Here is a 25,432-nt window from a genome sequence, read left to right on the forward strand (position 1 = left end):
ATGCACTTAGAGCATTTGTATGGGGACACACAAAATCGACTTATAAAAACGCTTTCTACAAAATTGACTTCTATAAATTTGACCTAATTTCGTTGTGTAGACAAGGCCTGAGACCAGGGCATGATCTACCCCTCCTTTTAGGCTGACACAACTGCAGTGCTCAGTGGTGTGAAAAATCCACCCCTGTGAGTGCTGCAGCTATGCCGACCTACACCCCAGTGTAAGCACAGCTAGGTCGAAGGAAGAATACTTGTTGACCTAGCTACCACTGCTCAGAGAGGTGGAATTCCTATAGCAACAGAAAAACCCTTTCAGTCACTGTAGGTTGTGTCTACACTACAGGGTTACACTGGCATAGCTACAGTTCCATGACTAGACCACTGTAGTCCCTGTAGTGTAGATGTGGCCTAAGTGATTTGCCCAAAGACACAGCAAGGAAGGAACAAAACCCAGTTTCCCTAACTATGCTGTCCAAAGTTTCTGTGACTGACTCAGCTACTTTTCTTGGTTCTGAGGTAAAGCTATGCTTATACTAAAAAGAGCTCAGAGACGTTATACAGATGCGGAATATGGCGGTCACGCTCAAGTACAGTAGCTTGTATTAGTGACAAATTAGTGACAAATAAGCTTACAGCTAGCAGTTCAGTTCCTTCAGATCTCACAGATGAATGTTTCCCTGTCTGGGTGATTTACTGCTTTACTTAAGGTCAGTTCCTTAAGCTAGCTGTCCCACCATTTTTTAAAAGTTATTTGCCTCAGACAGGGCCTCCCCTTCAACTACCTGTGTAAAGTAGGCCCTGGGTAGGTATTTCTTTCTCAGCCTCTGTAGTGATGACTGATGTGTCTATGCAGTCTCTTTTACCCCCTTCAGCAACTCTTCATATCCCACGGGTCCAGCATATCCACATGCTTTTTACTCCTCACACATATACAAGAACAGATTGTTTCTCTCAATATCTTTGAGTTGCCTCTTGTCATCCAGGAGAGAGGAGTGTGGAAGAGAGTCTAAAGCTACATGTGTGAGGTGTAAGCCATCTCAGTAATAGGGTAACAAAAGGAATTCCAAATGCTTATGTGATGAGAAATAACCCAGCAAGGGTATAGGAAGAGGATGGAGCAATATTCTCCTGCTCCGGTTACTAGATTACACTGCCCTCCCCCCCAGACACACACATGTTCTTAACCAGATGCCATTTTCCTTACAATCTTAATTTTTCTTATCAGTTTCATATTGAGAAACTGGTCCTGGATTCTCTAACATCCATGAGTTGCTGCTACACGTCTCAGTTTTCTCATCTATAAAATAAGGCGGCTAACACTAGCCTATCCAACAGCAGTACTGGGAGGATAAAGCATTCTTAAGCAGTTCTGAGCTCTTTGGATGAAAGGCACAAGCATTAAGTAGTCAGTGAAAGTGAGCTATTGACAGAACAGACTCTGCTAAGAAGCGATATGGACTCATGTCTCGGTGTTCTAAAGGGGAGAGGCCAGTGCCAGAAGCAGACATCTTGGGGGGAGGGCGCGGAAATGCTGAAGGAAATCACGATTGAGAGAGAACAAATGATCCAGAAACTAAATACTGATATCCGGAACAAGGCAGCTGCCTCCCGAGCATCCCCTTATGGGCAAAGGTTGCTCTGCAATGCCCTGCCTCTGTTTCGCCCCCACCATCAGAGTCCTCTAAAAACTGCACAATCCACAGTATTTCAAACAAGATTACCCCTTCTCGGTGGTCCCATTTATTTAATCTTGCACAGAGTCTCCAGTGGTCCTGTAAACCAGTGGTTCTCAACCAGGGGCACATGTACCCCTGGGGGTACTCAGAGGTCTTCCAGGGGTACTCAACTCATCTAGATAGTGTTTATCAACCTGGAGGTTGCAGCCTACAGGCGGGTCATGGGATGAATTTAGGCGAGTTGCCAGTGCAGGGCCAACATTAGGGGGTGGCAAGCAGAGCAATTGCTAATTTACATGCTTCAGCCCTGGGCAGTGGGGCTTTGGCTTCAGACAAGCTTCATATGTGAAAGACAGGCTCAAGTATCACACTGAAATGTAAGTACATTATTTATAGACCAGTCAATTTATTTTACAATTATATGATAAAAATGAGAAAGTCAGCACGTTGTCAGTAATAGTGTGCTGTGACACTTTTGTATTTTTATGTCTGATTTTGTAAGCAAGTAGTTTTGAAGTGAGGAGAAACAAGACAAATCAGCCTCCTGAAAGGGGGATAGCAGTCTGGAAAGGTTGAAAACTACTTCTCTAGGCCGCAGATCTTGGGCTTGGGCTGATCTCCTCCCTGGTCCTTTGATTCACCCTTCACCAGTTCCACTCAGATTGGCAACAAAGTCTGTCATGAACAGAACTCAATGGTCTTTCCTGAGAGTACAAAACAATCAAAGCCTTTACACCAGTTTTAAACTGGGCCGAACCCTTCCTTCCCGAGAGACCTATCTTCCCTCTTCTGATTCAATCACTATCCCCAAAGCTTTACTGGATTGGAGTTCAGCCTTTAGGCTCTGGCTACCTGGTGACAGGGTCTTCCTTTCCTGCAGGAGCCTGTCTAATTTTGCACTTTCCTGTGTTTTCCCATGAAGAACACCTGTCCTTTATTACATGGCCTTTATTTCCCCCACCTGGGGATGTGAGTGAATCTTGTCACAGGTGAACTGCGACCCATCTCCCTTTAAGGAGCCAGCCACCCTGTGACAGCACCTCTCCAGAGCCAGCCCAAATCCATCACAAAACCTTGGGTAGATACTCCAGGTTCCATCAAAGTATCTTTAACAATGCGTTAAGTGCTAACCTGGCTCTCTCACAGAGGAGGGGTTATGAGAGTTCTTTTCCAAAAGACCCTGACATTTTTCAGTCTCAGAGTTACTGTTTATCCGAAGGAGATGCAGCTCTGGACAAGGGGTGGGAGTTGGATTCAAAGGAAACAAAAGCAGAGAACCCTTGCATGTTCTAAACACACCCAAGATGCAGCAGAACATGCTTTGCTGGGTGGGGTGAGCAGAGATGTGGTCAACATAACATACAGCCAGTGCTCACCACATCCCCTATAAAAACTTCTACAAGGAGACAGAGCCACCAGAAAAGCTCCCTCTCTTCAATATTTCAAGGGGTGGGAACTAAAAAGAAACTGGAAGAGTAAGTTAGACATGTACCCTCCTTGGGACCAGTGCACAGATGAAGCACTTCTATAGCCAACTGTTAAACATCCACTTGCTGAAAGGGAAGGAAAACTCTGCCAGAGCATGATCTGGAGGGGGAGAAACTCAAGAGAGAAAAGTCTCAGGGGATCAGAGCAATTAAAGAAAGTCTTAAAAGTTGACAATGTGGCCTAATTTCCCTGAGCAGAAATGGGATGGTTTTAAATTAAGCAGACACCCCTGTAAGTACAGATCAAATTCCCTAGGAATTTGAGTGAGTGAGAGAAGGCTCAAGCCTCAAATCAACTGTAATTTAGATGTCACCCACACCAACCCCCCAAAAATGCATGTTATATTAAAGAACAAAGGACACCATAAGGCAGAGATTAGAAAAATGGGCAGTCCAGCCAATGGTCAAGAACAAGTGAAGGAAAAGAAAAATGGCTGCCTCTCACTTCCAAGGATTACAGAGTAGTACCCTCATCCCAGCAGATAAGTCATGGACACAGAATGCAACACAGCCTTACCAACTGCACTTACATGCACTGGAAACATTTCTGCCTCATCTAGACCAGGGGAAGTGAGTGGAAAAGACAGAGAAAAAAGGGTTAACTAACAAGTTTTCATTAAGGATTACTTAAAACCAGGTATAGCGTGGCCTATAGTAGGTGTTGATGCCTTTAAGACAATGTCATCTGGTCATGGTCAGCCTTGCGCAGAAGCCCAGGTTGACCACAACCTCCGAAGGGATTCTTACAAATGTCAAGCCCTATGCCACATACCAACACATTTTTCAAAAGCATCTTCTTTTGTAGTCTAGCCTCCACCTTAAATTTCACTGTATTGCTGCCAAATTCACTGGGCAAAGGAAGCCAATTGCCAATCTGGGACAACCTTGAATACCACTCTGAAGCTCTGACTTCCCAGCGCACGGAAACTGGTTGCCCTCCACCAACCCTGAAGAATGATGGGAAGAAACGCCAAAAGAACCATGGCAAGCCTTTCATTTCCCTCTACTACAGAGGTGGACAAACTACAGCCCACAGGCCACATCTGACCTGCGGGACCATCCTGCCCGGCCCTTGAGCTCCGAGCCGGGGAGGCTAGTAGCTCCAGCCCCTCCCCCACTGTCCCCCCTCGCCTGCAGCCATGCGGGCAGCGGGGCTGTGAGCTCCTGCCGCTGTGAGTAGCATGGTAAGGGGGCAGCAGCGACACGCATGCGCGGCGGTGAAACTGTTCGGTAGGGAGTCCTGGGGGGCAGTCAGGGGACAGGGAACTGTTGGATGGGGCAGAGGTTCTGGGGCAGTCAGGGAACAGGGGGGTTGGATAGGGTGTAGGAGTCCCAGGAGGCCTGTTGGGGGGGCTGGATAGGGGGTCAGATCCCGGCGGGGGGGCAGTTTGGGATGGGGGGTCCTGGGAGGGGTGCCAGGGGACAAGGAGCAGGGGGGATTGGATGGGTCGGGGATTCTGAGGGGGGCAGTGGCCAGTCTGTTTGGAGACGCACAGCCTTCCCTACCTGGCCCTCCATATAGTTTCACACCCTGATGTGGCCCTCAGGCCAAAAAGTTTGCCCACCCCTGCTCTACAAGTTCAGATGCAATACAGCATACTGTAATGCATTTCCCTAGAAATTCAGGATGCTACTGAAAGTCTGTTCTCAGGGGCATACATTATGGGGTCCTAGTGGTTGTCTCTCTATTTATGGGAGGGGGGAGGAGGCAGTGGAGTAGTCCCCGCCATTCACCATTACAACTGAGAAGCAGGGATGTTCGTGGTGGGCTTGAAGCCCTTTCATCCTGTGCCTCAGTGACATTTTTATCACCATAACCAGACGTGGGTAGAATATCCCAGGAAGCAGACCCTAAAAATAGCTTCTTGCAGCAAGTTAGCCCGCCAGCAAAGGAGGAGGGGCACGGTTCATACATGGTCAGAGCAATTCAGTCAGGACAAGAACAGAAAGAGGATGAAAGCCCATGATGAAGGCAAAGGGAGGAGTAAGAGTTTACCTAATGGGGGAAAAGGATGGAGATCGGGTGGCCTTTTACAAAACACACCCTCCTGCATTGCTAATGCTAGCACTTAATCAGAGAAAAAGTGCACGAGGGAGGTGAGAAAGCAGAGGAAGAAAACCCAGAACAAACCTTCCCAGAAGCACTTCTAACCATAGGACAGGGGGTGGGAAGGGAACAGGCAAGGGAGTGTTGCACCGGTAGGGGAAAAATATAGACTTTTTTAAGAAACAAGAAACTGATAGTATTTATTTAAATTCAATCCACATTTATTATTAAAAATAAAACTCTTTAAAATCCAATTTGAAATCTATAACCTGCATTCAGGCCTAAACGTATTAAAATTATTTAAATTAAATTAAAATCAATAATAGTAAGTAGTACATGTTTGTTGCCATGTTTTAAAGAAAGTAAATACTGACCTGGTGGAAGTCACCAGACAAGCACCTGGAGCCAGAGTTTACTGACGTGCTGAACCAGCTTTTGACAGAAGCAGCCTCTTCTGCAGGTGCAGAGAGAATACTTTCTTCATGTCAGTTTATTCAGCTAGTTCAGTTCAATGACTAGTTCATTCAAAGTTAAATAACCAACTGGGAGTTGCAAAACAGGAAAGCTTGTTTTTCTCTTCCAAACTATGAATAAAAACTAGGTGTGAGAATAAGATCTATTAGTTATAAATTCCTGAAGGACATTGTGACCAGGAACAAATCAGTTCAATTCATTATCTACAGATAATGCTTCCTTTGTTTAATAAATCAGTTACGTTTCAATGCAAAACATGTTTTGATAAGCAGTTTCTTTTCTTATATATCCAACACTTTTAAGGTAGTTTTATTTAATAAAAAAATTAAAATACTGTGCACTATTTGAATTTCCATCCAAAGAGTATGTGACACAAATCACAAGTAAAAAATTAATCTAGTAAATAAGAAATGCAGACACCATTTTCTAAAATACGAATGCAAAAATTAAGAATCTGAATAAATACAAGTTAAGCTATATAACTGCTTAAATAAACGTATATAGATATAGTGCATCCTCTTGGTCAGCAAAAAGCAGCATCAAGTTTAGCCGAAAGGCTATATTTTGTTGTAAATAACATGCTTTAATGTTTACCACGTAACCTTAGGAAAATAACTGAAAATTAAAATGCAAAATTTGATTAAAATCTATAAATTAAATCCAGATTTCCTCCTTGCTGATTTCAATCGTAATTAAAATTGGTGATTTAAATCAACCAACCCTGGGGCTACACGTCAAGTGGACAGAGTCAAAGGATGCACATACTTGTTCCCCAACTCTTCCCTCTCCAGCCAGGTCCAGTCTAAAAGTAGCAACAGCCCCAACCCCTCTGTGACAGATACAGCAATATTCTTAGGAGACCTTACGGAATTAAGTTTATTTGGAGTCTATTGTATTTAAGGCAAAATATATGTATTGCTGTGGGCTGGGATTGGATGCAACCTATCTGGGAGGAGAGGTGATGTAAGGCCTGGATGATCACAGGACTACATTGAACAACATGCCAGACTAGAATGGACTTTGGGGACAATATGTGTGAAGTGAATTTTCTGGAAAATATGTAGGGGGAGGTGAATGTAAATTCTCCACCTCCAGTCATGCAAAAACCCAGCCTTTTGAAGCTACACCCTGAGGAGGGGCCTTTGTCTGCTGGTTACCTGTTCTGTGAGACCAAGATCTAAGGCCGAAGCTGAATAAGGAAAGACTGAGCTATTCACAGTGGTTCTCAATCTACATAGTGATGAACTGGTAACCTGGGGAAAGCCCAGCTGTGGGTTTCGAAGGACTGACATCCACCTGAGCCTGAGGCTGGAGTTGGGGTGACCTCTGGTAAGCTTGTTAGCACATGCGTAGGTTCTTTTAATATGGTTTCTCTGTGATGATTTCACCTTAAGAATAAGTGCTTGCCTAGAAAGAGCTGGGTGGTAACTGTAGCAGTACACTGTTCACAGCCTTTGGAGAGAAAGCAAAGCGCAGACATTGGCCTGCTTAGGCAGTCTGGCTTACTGGAGACGTCATCGGGTAGGCAGGGAGCTGTGCAGCCTGGTAATACCCTGATCAGGAGAGAGAGAGATGCCTGTCTCCGCCCTGGAGAGAACAGCTGGAGAGCCAGAAGCCTGAGGGTGGGTCCCCTTGGTAGACACCGAGGGGGAATAAAGGTGCAGTTGCTCTGAACTGACACACTCTTGACTCCAGAAACCATGGAGCACTTTCCTCCTCAAACATGCAAGGCAGCCAGCCTCCTGTTGGAAGACCAGGGAGTTCACTCCAAATGTGATACCAGCCCACGCTGATCTGCTGGGCAAAGTCTTTCAGGGACTCAGTTGCTTGTGTGTGCCAAATGGGGAAAGGAATTAAGCAGGAAACTGAATACTGAGTGCGCCTCCTGGGTACTTGCCCCAGACCAGTGCCCCGCCTGTTGGGCTGAGGTCCCTGCAGCCACTGCATCCTGCCCACTGGATGTGCAGCCCCCACAGCTACCATGCTACAGCCATGCCCTACACACCTCATACCCCAGGAGCCCTGAGCAGCACCCTGCTCGCTGGACACACAATTCCCACCCCAGAGCTCCTGCATTGCAGCAGCACCTCAATCCTGCCTGCCAGGTCCCTAGCACAGTCCCCACTTCAGCAGCGCCCCACTCTCCAGCCAGACTGTGCAGCGCGTGGTGGAGCAGATGGAAAGATTAGAGACTCGCAGCCTGACTTGAATTTCCAAGTTTGGGATCAGAGTTCCACACGGAAGCTCCCAGGCCCTTTGTTGTAACAGGACATCCTGTGTGAGAAGGGGGTGAGGGCAGGCAATAAAGACAGGAGGACATATCAGTTCAAAGCAAACACCTGGTTAGACTATAGGGGCGGGGGCCGAGAGGAGAAGAACATGACAGGATTTTCTAGTTCCATGGCTGTTACCCATTATGCTTTTCATTCAGCCCCTAAGCAGTTGGTGCACACAGAAGCGCTAAAGGAGGCTTCTATTATCTGCATCGTTCTCCTTCTCTCTCTCTCTGAAGGAGTTTCCCTCTGCCACAACAAGGGCCCAACACCAACTGCGGGCGCTGGACTCGCTTGTGCTCGCTCCCTCTTGATTTACAGAACTTCCCTGCTAACAGCTGCATTGCAGATGAACCCTCTTAAAGTGGACACACTGCAACTGAGACAGCAGGGCACAGAGCTATTCAGAAACAGATGCAGATACGTGGGCTGCCTCTCTTGAATAAGCACAGTGACCTGTTTGTTCCAGGACTTCAACCTCTGCCTTAAGCCCACTGCCACTTCACAGCAGAGGGTCCTGAAGCACTTAACTAGATACAGACACCTTCAACCAAGTGAGTTCATTTCAGGCCCCAGGAGCATGCTCCCATTGAATGAATTCGAGCTAGGCTTGGCTGAGGGAATTACGTATCAACCACTAGCTTGACAGAGGAGATGGTAAAAGCTACTGGCTTAGCAGGGACCCACGATCACCCAGAGCAGTGGTTCCCAAACTGGGGTTTGCAGAACATTACAGGGGGTTCGCCAGAAAAATTTCACTAATGGCGGCCAGAGGACCCCAGGCATTGGAGACAGCAGGTGGGACCCGGTTGCAGGGCAGACAGCCCAAGCCCCAGGGAGAGTGGGGCCGGGCAGTTGGGGCTGGCAGCCCAAGCCCTGCCCCTGTCAGTGGGGGAGCCGGCCGCCCAAACCCCAACACTCCGCGCGGGGCTGACAACCTGAGCCCCAGGGAGAGTGGGGCCGGGCAGTTGAGGCTGGCAGCCTGAGCCCCGGCGGTTAGCGGGACCTGCAGCCCCAGCTCAGTGGAGCTCAGTTGACCGGGGAGGTCAACGGGATCCAGCAGCAGGAGCCCCAAGGAGTGCAGAGGAAATTTTAACTTAAATCCCTGGAAATATTCATTTTAGGAGGGGGTTCATGAGATTTCACAATTTAGTGAAAGGGGTTCGCGAGCTGTTAAAGTTTGGGAACCACTGACCTAGAGTGACCCACTCTCACTCAGAAAATTCACGCTCCACATTTGTTCAGTCCAGAACGTGCCTCTCTACCAAGGGAGCCCCTATCCCACTTTGGAGAGAGTCACGCTTTCCTATACAGACATTTAGGGCCTGATCCTCCTCCCACATATCTTTGCACTGATTTAACGCCACTGAATTCTGTGCAGTCACCCCTGTTTTTCTTAAGCAAGAGGGGGAACCAGGCCCACAGTATCCAGTGTCTCATGAGTTTCCGCCACGTTGCTTCATTTCATCACTCAGCTGGAAGAAACCCATCCGGGCCAGATCAAAGGCCACAAGGAGCGCTTTACTAGTACCCAAATCCATTTACTTAGGTGCCAGCAAAGAGCTCAAAGTAACTGCAAAGCAGCAACCAGGAAGTCAGAGATGCAGGAGGAAGGCTAACTCCCATGTTCTAATCATTCAATTGGGCTCTCCTCTCAGTCCCTCTCCAAGCCAGGACCCTCCCTCTCTCCAAAGAAGTTAAAGGTGTGGAGGATACTTGAATTTAGTGCCAACACAGAGCAAGAGTATTTCTATACAGGAAAAGTGAACTTCCAAAGCAGAGGTATTCAGCCACATGCTCAAAGGAGACAGAGGAAGTTATGAAACAAGTTATCTGCAAGCTTAGAAACCTCTCCACGTTTATCTGGTGCCGTAGATAAGCAGCCCATTTCACGGTAAAGGCACCAGCCCAAGTTAAGTGTACGACACAGCCACAAAGAGCTAAGGAGGCAACACGTGTCCAGAAAGCTGGGTCACCTGCTCTGCAGCAGCTCAAGATGTGAGCAGCCACCAGAGTCACCTACACCTCTCAACAGTATTTGACAATGGGTGTCAAACATGGCTGCCACGCTTCTCCGCCTGCCATGTACGCTGTTGTTCTGGGCGGGCGGAGGAGAGAGTCTGGGATAACTCAGCTGACCAACAACGCACAGCGGACCCCACACACAGAGTAAGCCATGTGTTAGAGCTAGCACTGGACTTAGCTGACACTGCCCACAGTAGCTGAAAACCTAGTTCAAACATATGTTGGGTGCAAGGAGGGCCAGTGCTCTCCAGCACTGAAAATTGTACTAGAATTTTCTGTGCCGTAGCAGAAATGCTAAAACATGTTTGGCAAGCACTGGAGACCAATACAAGAGAAGGTTTAACAAACTGCTTTCCCCAGGAGAGCTTCCACGGGATCCATGCTATTTGCGACATGCCTCTAACAGGCATATCCCAGCAAAGCTGGCTCTGAACAACCATCCCTTCTGCAGTCATGCTTCGTACTTCAGATCAGGTGCATGACATCAAGTCCCAGGCTGCAAGTGAGCCAGAAGGTTGAACACACGCATCAACTCCATGATGAGGGAGAACTTTACACCCATACCACATTCTGCTGCACACATAAGGAGATCCCTCAATTAGCAGCTCAGCCACCCATTGCAAACCCTCTGGAATGTAAGGTGCATTAAAAACAGAACTGCAGTGACAGGAAATAATCCAGGCTCTGCTGCATGAGACCAGTCAGGGGAAACTCCTCTCCTTGCGCTAATGTGTGCTCAGTCCCACCTGGGAGGAGAGGGGAAACAAGTGCTTTCTCAGATTATCTTTAAGAACCTCTCTGTTCACTCCCGACTCCATCCAGCACCTCTGACTCTACCCAGGGGTGTTGAACAGAGTGCTCCCCTTTTTCTCAGAGATCCCCTGGGATTGGGAGAACCTTGCCCTCCATAACAGCCACCATCTCCAAGCAATGACTCCTCCCCCTCCACAAGCATCACCTGTCAAGAACCCCCATACTGCAAACCACAGCTAGAAGGCGGTTGGAGTAAGAGGGGAAAACAAGCAGCCTCCACAGGACAGTCTGTTGCTAAGGCCTCCAAGCATCAGCTCCCCAGCATCTTGCAGAAAGAGAAATGGAGGTGAAGGGGAGGGGGAGCATGTTTCCCTGACCCCTCTCCCCATGTCCCTAGCTCTCACCAGAAGGTCTCTGAACTTTATGATTCTCATCCTCAAGTCAGGGCACCCCAAAGGGGCTGAAAACCCCCCTCATGAGTGGGGAGACCTGTACCACAGTTTCTATAGAAACTGTTCATGCTCATTTAAAAAGTGAAGTAAATTTCTAGCTTGTATTGTGAAGAAAGCCTTTTGGGGACAAACCGGGATTAAGCTGATGCAGCATCTGCAAGCAGACAGCTCAAGCTGCTGCCTCAGCTGATGCTCAGAACTTTGCCAGGCTGGTTAGCTTTGTGCCTGCTCTTCTGAACCCTGTGGGCACCAGTGAAACTCAAGAATCACGCCTATTTCCTAGGAAAGCTCCGAGTACAAGGTAGGCAACTAGAGCAATTCCTGGTGGGGAAGACAGAGGACCTCCCCACACACCAAACCAAAGAGGCTGAGAGGAGAAGAGTAGCAGAGACCTCTCTCCCCCCCGCCCCTTCTCACTGCAAACTTGCCGCACCCAAAAGGCTCTGGGAAAGGAGAGACTCTTCTGAAGCTAAGGAGCAAGTAGAACTTGAAGTCTGTCAGACCCCTACTCTCCAGGGCCAGATCTGGCAAATGGAGCTCACATATGGAGTCCAAAGACTGCACCTAGCTAGGAATCCCAGCAGCTGAAGCGCGGGGCAGCTGGGCTTCCCAAAGCAGTGCTCTCTCTTGGCTTTACTGGCAGATCCCCCTCCCTCCAGTGAGTAGCTTGAATCCTGTGGTTGGCAGGCATCTGGTTAATCTGTCAATCCCTGTCCCCACCCCCCATCACAGCAATACCCCCAAAAAGCTAATCCAATAGCTCCACAACTGCAGGTTCAATGCCATCCCTAGACCTCTTCTGGCACTTATTGTCTGAATCCCTGTGCCCACCACTGAGCCAGTCTGTCCAGCCACCATTCCCCCACTTTTGTTCAGGCAATCAGGTCCTTATTCCAATTCCCCACCCACTCCTTCCTCAGCAGACCAGAACTCCCATTTGTACACTACAAAGATAAATTGGCCTATGTTAGGTTACCCACCACGTTAATTACTGCACAGACACTGCATCACCTTGTTGAGGCGGTTTTATTGTCGGCATAGCAGGGGAGTTGCACTGGCGGGAGGACCATTTCAGTGTGTGCACCTCCACTGTTTTGTAACAAAAGTTGACTTTTGTTGACAAAACTGCAACGTAGACAAGGCCTTAGGCCCCAAGCATTGAACAATGCTAGCAATAACATTTTAACTGTGGTTGTTGCTCCCAGGGCTTATTGGTGCAGAAAGGGTTGTGTATTTGAAGAGCTGTATTGCAACTCTGCTTGATAACAGGTTTCAGAGTAGCAGCCATGTTAGTCTGTATTCGCGAAAAAGAAAAGGAGTACTTGTGGCACCTTAGAGACTAACAAATTATTTGAGCATAAGCTTTCATGAGCTACAGCTGAAAGCATGTTGGGTCGTGAAGAGGGCTGGCCTACAGCACAGTTTGTTTAACAGGATTCTCAGAAAGAGACCAGTAGCCCTGCTGATCAGGGAAATGGAGCATAACCACCAGATCGGTGCATGGTCCTCGATAGTATGATTCCTGCCACAGTGCAGACTAGGCCTTAAAGAACGGTGCGTGTCTGGAACAGGTCTTACCCCCAGAACAGGAACCTGGTACTGAGCCATCAAAACAACAGGCTCATTACTTAGGACATTGGTAGCTCCAGCTCTCAAGAGCTTTAACACACAAATGCTGAGGCTCCAGTATCACACCTGGGCACATGAACACACACACTCCTCAAAAGGTCAGTGTATTTACTCTCTCTCTGAGACCAGAGTTGAGAAAATTCTCCTCCAGACTCTACAATGCCAGTATGAGCTAGAACAGAGTTTCAAGCATACACAGCGAGCCACAGGCATCTCTTAACTTCCTGCCCCCTGGTAACAAAACAGGCTAGATCTGGCAGACTATATCCAACATTAATCAGCTCTCCAGACAGCTCTAAATTAGGCTTGCAGTTCTCTGGAGCCAGCCATGTGCACCAACCACCAGCTTCCCCCTACTTCAGAATTACACATAACAGCAGCTTTGCAACACAATCAGATGGGGGGTGGGGGCGCATCAATTTTTAAAAGGCATACATTAGAATAAACTGTTACGATCAAGTACTTTACTATTAAATTATCTGCCACTGATGGACACACTGAACACTCACCCAACAAGGACCTTGTGGTCCAAGTAGGAGCTAGGATTGAAACCTGAGGCAGCAGGTGCAAAAAGCCACCAGAGCACAAAGCCTCAGGATCAGGGACCAGCAATTCCCTCAAGAGGGACTTGAAGCTCATGCCCTACTAGTCTTTCAATAATCAAGATGCATATTGCTGAAGATTTTCCACTCTACCACTCCTTTTCCAACTACTGCAATATTCAATGAGCATAGAAGCAATGACACTAGAGAGTTTGGGGAGCCATTACTGCAGTATGCAGCGGTATTTCAACAGATATTTAATTTAAGAAGGGATGGAAGAGAATCTGAGGTCAACCTGTCTCACAGAACCCCATGGCCTGAAGCATTAAGCTTAGTGTTGTGGTAATGGCTGGCAGGAACAAGAATTGTATGACTTGCATTGTTACACTTCCTCTCTTCTTCCATAGGCAGAAACTCCAGTGAGCAAGTGTGTTCGCCCATCACAAACCTGTTCATTCTGGCTGCTCCTCTTCCCTCTTACCTTCCACAGCTGCTTTGCAAGTGGGCAGAACGAGGCAAGGACAGCGAATTGCTTCCTACAACATCCCATATTACCTTCCCATGCTAGTGATTCTGCGCCCAAGCACCTCTCTGGCCAGCAGCTCCCCAGCTACAGGCTGCTCTGAAAACCGGCTGTTTTACTTCACTCCTGTGTCCTCCCTTCCTTTTACAGCTTACAAATGCTCACTAAGATGTTTGGTAAGTTAACTCTTTACACAAGGAAAGACCCACTATGTGTGACAACCATGAGAACCTGAGAAAGGGGGAAGATGCCTAAGCAGACTGTGGGCAGGTGAAGGGGCTGGGGGGGGGGGGGGGGGGAAATGGACAAAATTAACCTAGGTTTTATATTTGTATGTTTCCCCTTTTATAGAGCGTCTTTGACAAGTTATTGCATATGCAATAATACCCACAGCCAGTGCTTTAATTTGCAGGGGTTGGGGAAATAAAATCCTATGGGGGAAGGGGAGGAGGCTAGTACAATCCTTCCTTGAGAACATCTGTGATAATAACCTGGCATTTGATAGAAGAGGGGAAAAAATTCCCTCTTCAGAAGTGTCTTTATGATCCAGGGATAAGCATTCTCTCTGGCAGGGATAGTTTTAGCTATATCCAGAGAGGGAGATTAAATCTATCCGCAGCAGGGAAATTTCCACACTCCCCCAAATTCAACACAAGAGCTACGTGCAACTTGATTTTGCACAGCATCTTTCACACAAGAAGCACAGCTAATGCTCCCTGTCCCAAGAATCCACCCCCACCCTTACCTGCTCAGCCTAAGGAACACCAGGACATGTGTCAGACCAGGCTTGCCAGTAGGTGCTGCAGGCTTGCCAGTAGTGCTGCAGAGCCCAGGACCTCTGGGACACTGGCAGGAATTAGTCTCATCACATCTGGGCTGTGCACAAACCCAGTCTTAAGAACAGGAAAGGAAAAAACCCTAGTCCCCCTTCCCAGGCCTCTGCAGGGGCCACAATTCCACACCAGGAATGCCTGCTCAATCTGTGTGCCTGCCACTCCTCCCTTCCCCCTCCCCACTGTTAATGCCAGTAATTTAACACCCCATGGGACCAAAGAGGACAGACAGACAGCGAGCTGAAATCCTGCCTGCCCCGCTCCAGCTCCTTTATAAAATATACAGCGTAAATCGAGAGGCAACCTGGGGTAACCCTGGCCATTGCACTGAAACTCATGTTAGGCAAGCAGCTTCTGGCCATTGCAAACCACAGCACAAACAGCACCCCCCACTGCTGGCCCTCCTGCCACACTGAGAGCAATTAATGCTGTTGGTGAAAGCGAAATGGGGCCATCGGTCCCTTCCCCCACCTCTTCAAGGTCAGGGTCTCTCTCTCTCTCTCTCTCCCCACATGCACACCCCCCTTCTCCAAGTAAGTTTCCTGCAGTGATAAATAATCATGATTCAAAACAGTGTTCTAAAAAGTGACACTGCAAGATGAAGAGGTGAGCACAGACCGGGGGGAGGAGGGAGAGGTAGAGAGAAAGGCAGCTAGCACGAGGTGCAAGGCTGCAGTTGATGATGTCAGCGGATTAATACCCCCCCCCCGTTCCCTCGGCTTCCTACTTTCCTGCTCCATGCATGTGTATTAAAATTCAGAATGGAGAAGTCCAGCCAGTGGCAATCGATACATTTAATGGAGAAGATGGGCCCTTGAAATATTTTTCAGGGGCCACCCCTTATTAATCCCACCCCACACATTTGAATATTATCCACATCAGACAATAAGTGAGTAACCCAGAAACCTGTACAGTGTCACTTCCCATGTCTCACACACACACGGCCAGCAAAAATCCCAAATTCTCACTGCAGTCTATTTCTCACACACTCCTATGCATACTGCCATTCAGACAGCTAACAGAGGAGGAGGAAGGGGCTGGGATGGAAGAAGTTAGCAGCAAGGCCCACCCTGACAGAAGAGCGGTTTTACTCCCTGCCCAGACCACCAGATTCCATCTAACATATCCTGATGTTCCAAGTGCAGCCAGACAGGCAGGGTCTGATGCATTGTCTCTGCAAGGAAACACACACACAGGCACTTGTACACACCCCAGAATCTGTGCTTCAAGCTCCTGTGAGTGGTGTTGTGGGCTCTCCTTGCCTTAATGAGGAGCCTACGCACTGGGCTGCAATGCACTACTGATGCCTGCACCCAATTCAGCTTGGCATGCTGTAGCTACGGAGGAGCGTGGGCTGCTCTCAGGATTGTCAGACTAAGGTTTAAAGTAGTCCATGCTCAACTGGAGGACACCACTTGCACACTCTGCACACTCTGGAGGCCAGGAAACTGCTACTGTGAAACCCCACCCACAGCCCTCATGGAACTGAGCCCCTTCTGTGACTGAGCTACAGGGGACAGAACTCAGTCCAAGGTGATGAGCTTCTCGGAGCCAAAGGCGGGCTGGGAGGGCAATCCCCAGCTTTCGTACCATCCAGACCCCCGAGAGGGGCAACTGTCAGACTGCCTCCTTGGGGCACCCAAGAGCAACAAATGAGGCAGACTACAAGCCTGGGTGCAGCAGAGAATCTCCCCAAGATAGGGTGAGCATCATCTCCTGTTTCCAGTGGCAGGAGAGGGAGAGCAGGCGTGATTGCCAGGCCTCTCCGGGGAGCCTTTCAAGAGTTGCAGAACTTCTGCTGCTTTGAACCCCACAAGGGCCACATCCTGGCAATAAACCCCAGGCTACGCTTCAGCTCCAGCGCCCAGTCAGGGGTGAGCAGTGCCTGTGTTCCAAATTAGGTGCCACCTCACATCTCAAAAAGGACATTTACCCTATTACAGGTGCTGATTCAGAAACAAAGATCAGGCCTAAAAGAATGTCCTTCTTCATGCAGAGAGCAGAAAGCTGCCCTTTTCGTTGTGTCCTTGGGGGTGTCACCTTCCAAAGATTCAGCAGCAAATACAACAGCAGCAAAGGCCAACAGCAGAAAATCCTCTCCTGCCTCCCATTACTGTTTGTGAACTGCTCCAGAAACCTCCCTGACAGTCAAGAGTACAGATGGGCCTGGTGGGATGAAAGAACCACAGCAAAGTCCTGCCCACCCCTGTCCAATGCAGGACAGTTTCATACCATTTATTCTGGAGGAATGTGGCAGCCTACTCTGAAAAGAAGCCATTGATGGAGCTTCCATCATTCCCCTCAGGAGATGGATTCCCTACAGAATAATCTCTAGTCTTTGCTTCAGAGGAAAGAACCAAGGAAAATTTAGTCTTACTATTGGAGGGAGGCAATTACTGCTAGTCAGACCCATTGGCTCACCTTAAGCAATTCACTCACTCCTACTTCACAGGTATCTTCCAAGCCACTCTACAGATCTAAAGTCAAAATAAGGCTACACAACTATCCCGGCAGCTCCAACAATACACCTCCCAACGAGTCAAGATATGGCTGTTTATCATTACCCTTTAGTCCTGCCAGCCAGTTCTCAGGCCATGTGAAAGACTGAATCCAAGCCAACCTGAATTTCAGGTGGCTGAAGCACTGTATCCCGCTCCCAGCATTGGCTATTGTCTTGTACTTAGACCAGTGGTTCTCAAACTTTTGCACTGGTGATCCTTTTCACACAGCAAGCCTATGAGTGCAACCCCCCCCTTATAAAGTAAAAACACAGTTAACACTAAACCGGAGATGAAGCGGGATTTGGAGGTGGAGGTGACAGCTTGCAACCTCCTGAGGGGTCATGACCCCCAGTTTGAGAACCCCTGACTTTGACTGCAAGCTGTGTGGGGGAGGGACTGTCATTCTGCTATGCATCTATACAGTGCTTAGCACCGTGGGCCCTGCCTCGTAAACTCCACCTTAACACAAATACCAAGTAGCTTAATGAAGTGCAACTACGATGTCTAATGTGTCCACTGACTCTGCATTTAGATCAGATTTGTCTGACAATGTTTATTCTTTATAATGCCAGGAAGTTGGTTTAGGGTTGTGTTGAGGTGCTTACAGATCTGTCCCTTCATATTTGTCCCATTATTTTATAAAGGGATGAGTTTATTTGACCGTGATTGCCTTCCCACGACTTCCCTTTAAAAAAAAAAAAAAATCAGGACAGTATTTGCTTTCTACGCTTTTAGGGTGGTAAACACTGTACGAGTGCCACGTAGGGTTATTTCTAACCCGCCAGTTCCCCTTCAGTTTGTGACTTTCAAGATAAAAACAACGGTTTGCAATTCATTAAGCTCATTAACAGAGGCTTTAGGATTCACTGATTTCTCTCATATTACATTTAATTTTCCCTAAGCATTCCCTTCCCTGCTTCTCAGCTACACATCACGAACTCCATCACTTCCAAGTCAGTCACACCCCACTGCTTTGCTTTTCTTGAGGAAGACTCCTTTGGAAGTACCTCTTTCCATAAAGCCAGCACGGAAGCAGGTCAGAGTTTCTTGCCCTTAGTAAGCCCTGGGATGGAGCTCAGCTGTTCTCAGTGGTGGCAGATGATAGAACAAGGAGCAATGGTCTCAAGTTGCAGGGGGGAGGTCTAGGTTGGATATTAGGAAACACTATTTCACTAGAGGATGAGGACTGGAATGGGTTACCTAGGGAGGTGATGGAATCTCCATCCTTAGAGGTTTTTAAGGTCCAGCTTTACAAAGCCCTGGCTGGGATGATTTGGTTGCTGTTGGTCCTGCTTTGAGTAGGGGATTGGACTAGATGACCTCCTGAGGTCTCTTCCAACCCTAATAGTCTATGATTGTACTCATGGGAAGCATACTAGCAGGTCAACCCCCGTGAAGGGAGCATGAGTTATATTCCTAGCCAGTGGTGTGGCATCTCTCGTTGAAGCAGTAGTAACTACCCTGGGTAAACACAGGTTCAAATCCTGCTAGCAGAAGATTTTAAATGTTCAATTTAGCAATGCTATTCGGGTTCAGGGGCGTGTGGTTCCCCTGCATGTGAGAGCTCTGAAATGCAGAAGCCAAGGCAAGGGGGACCCTCCTTCAGTGCAAGAGGCAGGTCAGGAGGTTTGGGCTGACCTGTGTGGAAGGCAGGAGCTAAGCAAATGTCTAGATTCCAAGGCCAGAAGGGACCATTCCTAGAGCAGATCTTTTAGAAAAACATCCAAGCTGGATTTAAAAATTGTCAGTGATGGAGAATCCACCACGCCCCTTGGTAAATTGTGCCAACGGTTAATTACCCTCATTGTTAAAAATGTGTACCTTATTTCCAGGTTGAATTTGCCTAGCTTCCATTTCTAGCCACTGGATCATGTTATACTTTCTCTGCTAGACAGAAAAGCCCACTGTCAAATATTTGTTCCCCATGTAGGTACTTATAGATTGTAATCAATCACCTTTTAACTTTCTCTTTGTTAAGATAAATAGCTTGAACTCCTTGGGTCTGTCACTATTACTATAAAGCAACTTTTCCAATCCTTTAATCATGTTTGTGGCTCTTTTCTGAATACCCTCCCATTTATCAATGCCCTGGAATTGTGGGCACCAGAACTTGACACTGTATTCCAGCAGCGATCCCACCAGTGCCAAATACAGAGCTACAATAACCTCCCTGCTCCTGCTCAAGATCCCCGTTTCTGCATCAGAGGATTACATTAGCTCTCAAACTTTTTGTATTGGTGACTCTTTTCATATAGCAAGCCTCTGTGTGAGACCACTCTTTTCAATTAAAAACAATGGGAGTTAATTTAATTTAACAGGGACTCTGGCTGTCAGCCCAGTCCTGGCTAGGTGAACACCTTGCAACCCACTTTGAGAACCCCCTTTTTTGGGCACAGCATCACACTGGGATTATCCACCATGACCCCCAAATCTTTTTCAGAGTCACTGCTTCCCCCGTTCTATAAGTATGGCCTGCATTCTTTGGTCCTAGATTTATATATTTGCTTTTAATCCTATTAAAATGAACATTGTTTGCTTGCACTCAGCTTTCCAAGCAATCCAGATCGCTCTGTATTGGTGACCCCATCCTTTTCATTATTTACCACTCTTCTAATCTTTGTGTTGTCTGCAAACTTCATCAGGGATGTTTGGTTTTCTTCCGCATGACTGATAAAAAATGTTAAATAGCATATGGCCAAGAACAGATCCCTGCAAGACCACACTTGAAAAACACACCCACTCAATAAGGATTCCCCATTTACAATTACATTTAGAAACCTATCAATTATCCAGTTTGTAATCTATTTAACATGTACCGTGTTAATTTCATACCATTAGAGTTTTTTTTAATTAAAGTGTTGTGTGGGACCAAGTCAGACGCCTTACAGAAGTCTGAGAAGGGTACTGGGAGTGGGGCAATGGGGGGATACCCCATTTGTGCAGAAGCTAGATGGGTGTCTGTTCCCAATGAGGCAAGAGCTAACGTGGGAATGAGAAGCAGCAGGCAAGGTACACCCAGGCTATTGCAGAATTCATCTCATGGTCCTGCTGCCATAACAGACAGCTTTTTAAAAAGAACTGTTCATCAGCTCCGCCGTTTTACAGTTGTTGATTTCATCTCCCTTATCATTGGCTAACAGCCCTAACATCTCTCTAACATTTCTAGTTTGAAGAGCCTTTGCAGTGTTTATCCATCTAGGTTCTTTACATGGCACCCAGCCCCACCGTATCTGAGTCTCTATTCCCACCAACCCTTTTGACTATCATTAATTCTTTGTTGTCTTGTCTTTCCCCACTTCGTTTCCAATACAAGTTCCTTGTGGCCATCAGATATTTCAGTGGGACCTCAAGAAGCCTGATCAGCCACAACTTCTTCCTCCCAATATTTCTCTCTTTCAGCCAGTTTCATAATTCCCCCCCACATTTGCTCTCTCCAAATCAGATACCTTTGGGCCGCTGTGTTCTATGAACCTATTCACCAATACCTTGAATTAACAGAGCTCACAGTAAAGCACAGAAGTGTCCAACACCACTTATGCTTTCAATCAAGGACTTCCTACTGGTATGAAATAGATCAAGGAGGATTTCTCCTCTAGCTGGATTTCCTACTTCCTGGCTCATGTATTTGTCCTTTAGTTAATCTGAGAAGTGATCATGTTCCACACTTTTTGTATTTGTAACTCAACAGCTGTCTGAGTACTTGAAATCCTACATGACCACATTATCTGGAGATTTTGGACTCCACGGTAACTGGTTTAGGAATTTTTTGTTGTCATTTTCCTCTAGCCCTACAGCTTAGCCATTTCTTGCAGCCTTACCAGATTATTTCGCTACCACTCTGTTAATGGGAAAATCGTTTTTTGCTGGTTTTGTTAATTTAGAGTATTACCCTGTCCCGCATACAAAGAGGATTATACCCACTAATGCTGACAGGATGGTTCTCTGCATTACTAGGTTTCAGTTATGTCCACTACATCATATTCTCCTTTCATTAAGCAAACGCTCCCAATTACCCATTTCTTAGTCAGTTTAAAGCCTGCGTAACTAGCCCAGCCAGTTCTGAACCCACAGAACTGGGATCCCATGTGCTTCAGTGGAGATTTCACAGAGCATTGGCATCCGTCCTGTACATTGACAGCCTTCCCCTTCTAGGCCATCCACAGATCCGTCGGCTCGTCTCCAGCATCACTCGACTTTACTTGCACTAGTTACTAGAAAGACAAAACATCACCCATGTTGACTTTGGTCTGCAGCACTCTTCCCAGGGTTCTAAAGTCATTCTTGATCCACGGGTTCTCCCTTTGTGCCTGTCGTTAGCTTTCACGTGAACTACACTAGGTGAACATACACTGCCACTCTGCAGACTATGCTTTGCTCTTGTCATCATATTTCACGCCCTGGCACTGGGGAGATAGTGTATCATCCTTTTCTCTTTTTTAGGAGTCAGACAGTCTGAGTTATGTTCATCACAACCAAAGTGCTCATCAGAATCATCTGCCGCCTCCTTCTGCCTCTTTGGTGTCACCCTTTCAGTTGCTGGTCAATATACTACCTGGTTCTCAGCCTCCGGCTGATCATCTAGCTCATCAGGGACATAGTATTTGTCACTTTTGTCAAAACTGAATGGCCTAAGTGCATTAAGTCTTCTCTTAGCCTCCTCTTCCACATTCATTCCCTTAGAGAACTCAGCCAGTTACATCTCTCTTTATAGTTCCTCCTACTGCAATCCAATTCAGTTTTTGGGTTTTTTTTCCCCCAATCGATTTCAGCTCCTGCCCATGTCCCTCCACAGTGGAAGCCACCTCACACTTCATGCATACAGAGCCTTCCTTGTGAAATGAACCAGGACAAATCACAAGCAAAGTTCAGCAAATAAATTTGGGATGACAGATTCTCTGTTCCTTTCTGTACCACTATTCGGAGCTCAGTAGACACGTACAGGTTTTGAAGAGAGGCTTTGGGAGTTAGGTGGCTGCAGAGAACAACAGAAATTTAATTTGCTTCTTTCAGAAGTTATAGAGAATCCTTCCATCCAGTTCAAATATGAGCATATTAGACATAGGATTAGCTACAACAGGAATATGCCATCTATAACGACACCCTGAAACTAGAAAGATCCTTTATCCAACAAGACTATACCCCAAAGCACAGAAGACCTCCAGCAATGCTGGCACACTGAGGACACAGTAGGTCCTCAAAAAGAGAAAAGATGACAAGAAGTACTCCCAGAAGTTGAGATCCTTGCAACACTCCTTCAGTCTACTATTTGCATAACTACTTATTACTTCAAACTACAAGACAAGCACCTACAAAGCCCATACACTTGCTGCAGCTAAAGTTCCAGTCATGTTTCCCCTGTTCATAGAGAAAGGTGATGGGATGAAGGACAGATCTGGATACTAACCTCTGGCTGACAGCTTTTTGGTGTTGATGATTTTTGCAGCATATTCTTGGGATGAACTTTTCTTCACACATCGGCGGACCACAGAAAAGGCTCCCCTAGAAGAAAGATAGCGGGGGCTGTGAAACTGAAAATAATAATGCAACAGGAACGACTTCCACCCCCAACCTAGACATGTCAAGTCAGCAAATAACGCCAGAGGAAAAGTGTATACCCAAATGCCTGGCTGAGGCCTCCTAGGGGCCTTAAGCAGGAAAGCACAAACAGTGCACCATGGTGGGGAGGGGAGAAGAGTGCAGCAACATAACATACAGGGGCTAAAGAGTGAAACAGGAGTAGTAGCCCAGAAGGTTGGAAACATCGCCAAGAAGTCCATCCCATAATGGTCTCGTGGCTGGAGAAGACAACTAGGAATCAGCTCTCCTGGGTTCTTGTCCCAGCTGGGCCACTGAATCACTGCAGCTCTTTCGATGAGCCACTAGCTCTGCTACACCCGTTTCCTTATCTGTGAACTAGGGATAAATACCTCTTCCCAGAGGTGCAGGGGGACTGGCAGGCTAACTGTTGTCTGTAAGTTAACATTTTATAAATACGAATTATTATTGCTGCGACGGGCTGTAGGGAGAAGTGCAGAGTGGCAGAACAGAAAGGGGAAGGATTCTTAGAAGAAAAGGGAGACAGCGTAAGAAAAAAGGGTGTAAGGAAAGACAGCCCAAGCCCTAAGAGGTTGTGGGGAAGAGAGAAAACCTGGAAAGTGGTTCCAACAGAAAAAAGGGTAGGGAGAGAGACAAGAGAACGGGCTTTACGGAAGAAAAACTCAGGAAGGTCAGAAGTGCGAATAAGGGGAAGTTGACAGGGAAGTATCCAAGCCTCTGAGTGGGGAACTAGGTCCCACCAGAGAAGTCTGTACAGTGGAACTAGAAACAAAAAACAGAACAGAAAACCCACAGCAGCCCCATGGAAAACTTAATCCATCAGAGGATCTGGCTCTATGCAACTGGGCCCCTTCTTACACTCCAGAGTCCTGACCCCTCCTCAGCTTCTGTTCCCACCCCCAACCTCTCCACATAAACCAAGGAGAAACACTGCAAGCACCATTCCTTGGCCCAGGGCTGGGTGTGGAGACACAGGCTGCAGCGGCAGTCTAGGAATCCATGTGGGGATCGGGTAAAGAGATGCAGCAGTGCCCAGAGATTGGTGCAGGGAAGGAGGGGGAAAGATGCAGCAGTACTCAGGGATGCATCAACACCCAATGATCCCATCCTGTATACTGCTGCATCACCTCCATGTCCCCACTGCAGGTCTAAGTGTGTGTTTGTGTGGGGCGGTTGGTGGGGGGGGGGGGAAGAGTTGGGTGCAGCAGTGCCTGATGCCAGTAGTGGGGAGGGGAGATCCCCTATACAGCCGCAGAACCTGGTCCTTCTGCAGGGCTGGGGGAGTATCTCAGGAGGAAGCGGGAGCGATAGCAGGGACAGCTTGGGTGAGCGTCCCGGGTTCTGGCTGTCACCAGGATGGTTTGGGGGAGCAGGGTGCAGCAGCCCCAAGCAGTCCAGGAGCAGAGCTAGGAGATGGGAAGTAAGTCCTGGGGTGCACAGCCTCACATGGTGCAGGGATGGGGGATACCCTGGCTTGCAACTCCACCTGGGGTTGGGATGGGAGTAACCCCGGGGGGCAGTAGCACCCATTCCCCATGCAGAACAGGGACGAAGGGGACGCGGGAGGCCCTAGGGTGCAGCAGACCCTCCCCGTCCCACTGTAGGGGCGGCAGTGGCAGGATCCCCCGGTGAAGCGGACGCCAGCTGCCGGTCCCAGGACCAGGGCAACGGGAGGAGCCCGAGAGCTCAGCAGCACCCAGTCCGGCACAGGAAGGTGGAGCGGGACAGCCAGGGTGCCGCAGCGGCTCCGGGAAGAGGCAGGCGGGCGGGGGCTCCCGGGCTGGGTGGGACGCAGCCGGAGGTCCCCGGGGCGCAGGGCCGGGCGGGCTCCGTACTTGCCGAGCTCCTCGTAGAGCTGGTAGTCGTCGGTGAAGCGGGTGCAGGGGGCGGTGGTGGCCATGCTGGGCTGGGCTCAGCGCCACTCGGGCATGGGGCTGGGCGAGGCGCGGGCTGCTGCCGGCCGGCCGGATCGCGCCGTCCTCGGGGCAGCCTCCTCCGGCGGCTGCCTGGCTCCCCGCGTCGCCCTGCACAGTCACCGCTCGCCAGGGAGGAGAAGGAGGCTGAGCCCCGCCAGCACCGCGAGATCTTACTGGGAGACACCCCCCGCCCGCCCCCTGTCTCCGGCCGGCCCCAGGGTGGGGCCGCGCCCTGGCGCTCGGGGCAAGCGGGGCGGGGCGGGGCTGGGCCTGGGGGCGCCCGCGAGCCCCGTGCCGGCGGCAGCTGGAGAGCCCCCCTTGCCTGTCTGCGCGGGGCTGCGGCCAGACCCCGCCAGCACGGAGCCGGAGGAGACGCAGCGGAGTAACCGGGGCGCGGGAGCCCCCTCGCGTGCGCCCCCGACTCCCAGCCAGAGCACCCGCCCCCGCCCCCCAGCAAGAGTCCTACGAGCGTGGGTGAGTGGGTGGGGCGGGGAGACATAAGGGAAGGAGCGGGAGCGAGGAGGAAACCAGCCCGAGAGCTCCGCGGGGCCGGGGCCGGGGCCGGGGCCGACCCCTCGTTGCTCCTAGGCACAGGGGCGGGTAGAAGTGCGGCCGGATAAACTTCCTGCCTGCACCGAAAAGGGGAGGGCTGCAGCCTGAGATCCCTGCGCGGGGAGCGTGCACTAGGGCGGGCTGAGAGCCCCGCGCGGATAAATAAGGCTGCAGGGAGAGTAACCCCTGCGTGC

General features: G+C 48.7%; 1 protein-coding gene across 50 annotated transcripts in view; it reads right to left on the reverse strand.

Moving 5' to 3' along the window:
* CAMK2G (calcium/calmodulin dependent protein kinase II gamma) overlaps positions 1-24,915 on the reverse strand; it is a 170,357-nt gene extending 145,442 nt beyond the window's left edge. For 8 of the 50 annotated variants that reach the window (XM_038411293.2, XM_043519603.1, XM_043519608.1 and 5 more), the window contains exons 1-2: positions 24,606-24,856; positions 22,619-22,713 (exon numbers count right to left, since the gene is read on the reverse strand). In XM_038411293.2, the coding sequence (XP_038267221.1) occupies positions 22,619-22,713; positions 24,606-24,670 (160 nt within the window). In that variant the 5' untranslated portion in view covers positions 24,671-24,856. Of the gene's footprint in view, positions 1-22,618; positions 22,714-24,605 lie in introns of all 50 variants that reach the window. The other 42 variants (XM_043519635.1, XM_038411295.2, XM_038411296.2 and 39 more) reach the window with 16 other exon arrangements.
* Positions 24,916-25,432: the final 517 nt, after the last annotated feature.

This window comes from Dermochelys coriacea, chromosome 7 (assembly GCF_009764565.3).
Source record: "Dermochelys coriacea isolate rDerCor1 chromosome 7, rDerCor1.pri.v4, whole genome shotgun sequence".
Classification (NCBI taxonomy): domain Eukaryota; kingdom Metazoa; phylum Chordata; order Testudines; family Dermochelyidae; genus Dermochelys; species Dermochelys coriacea.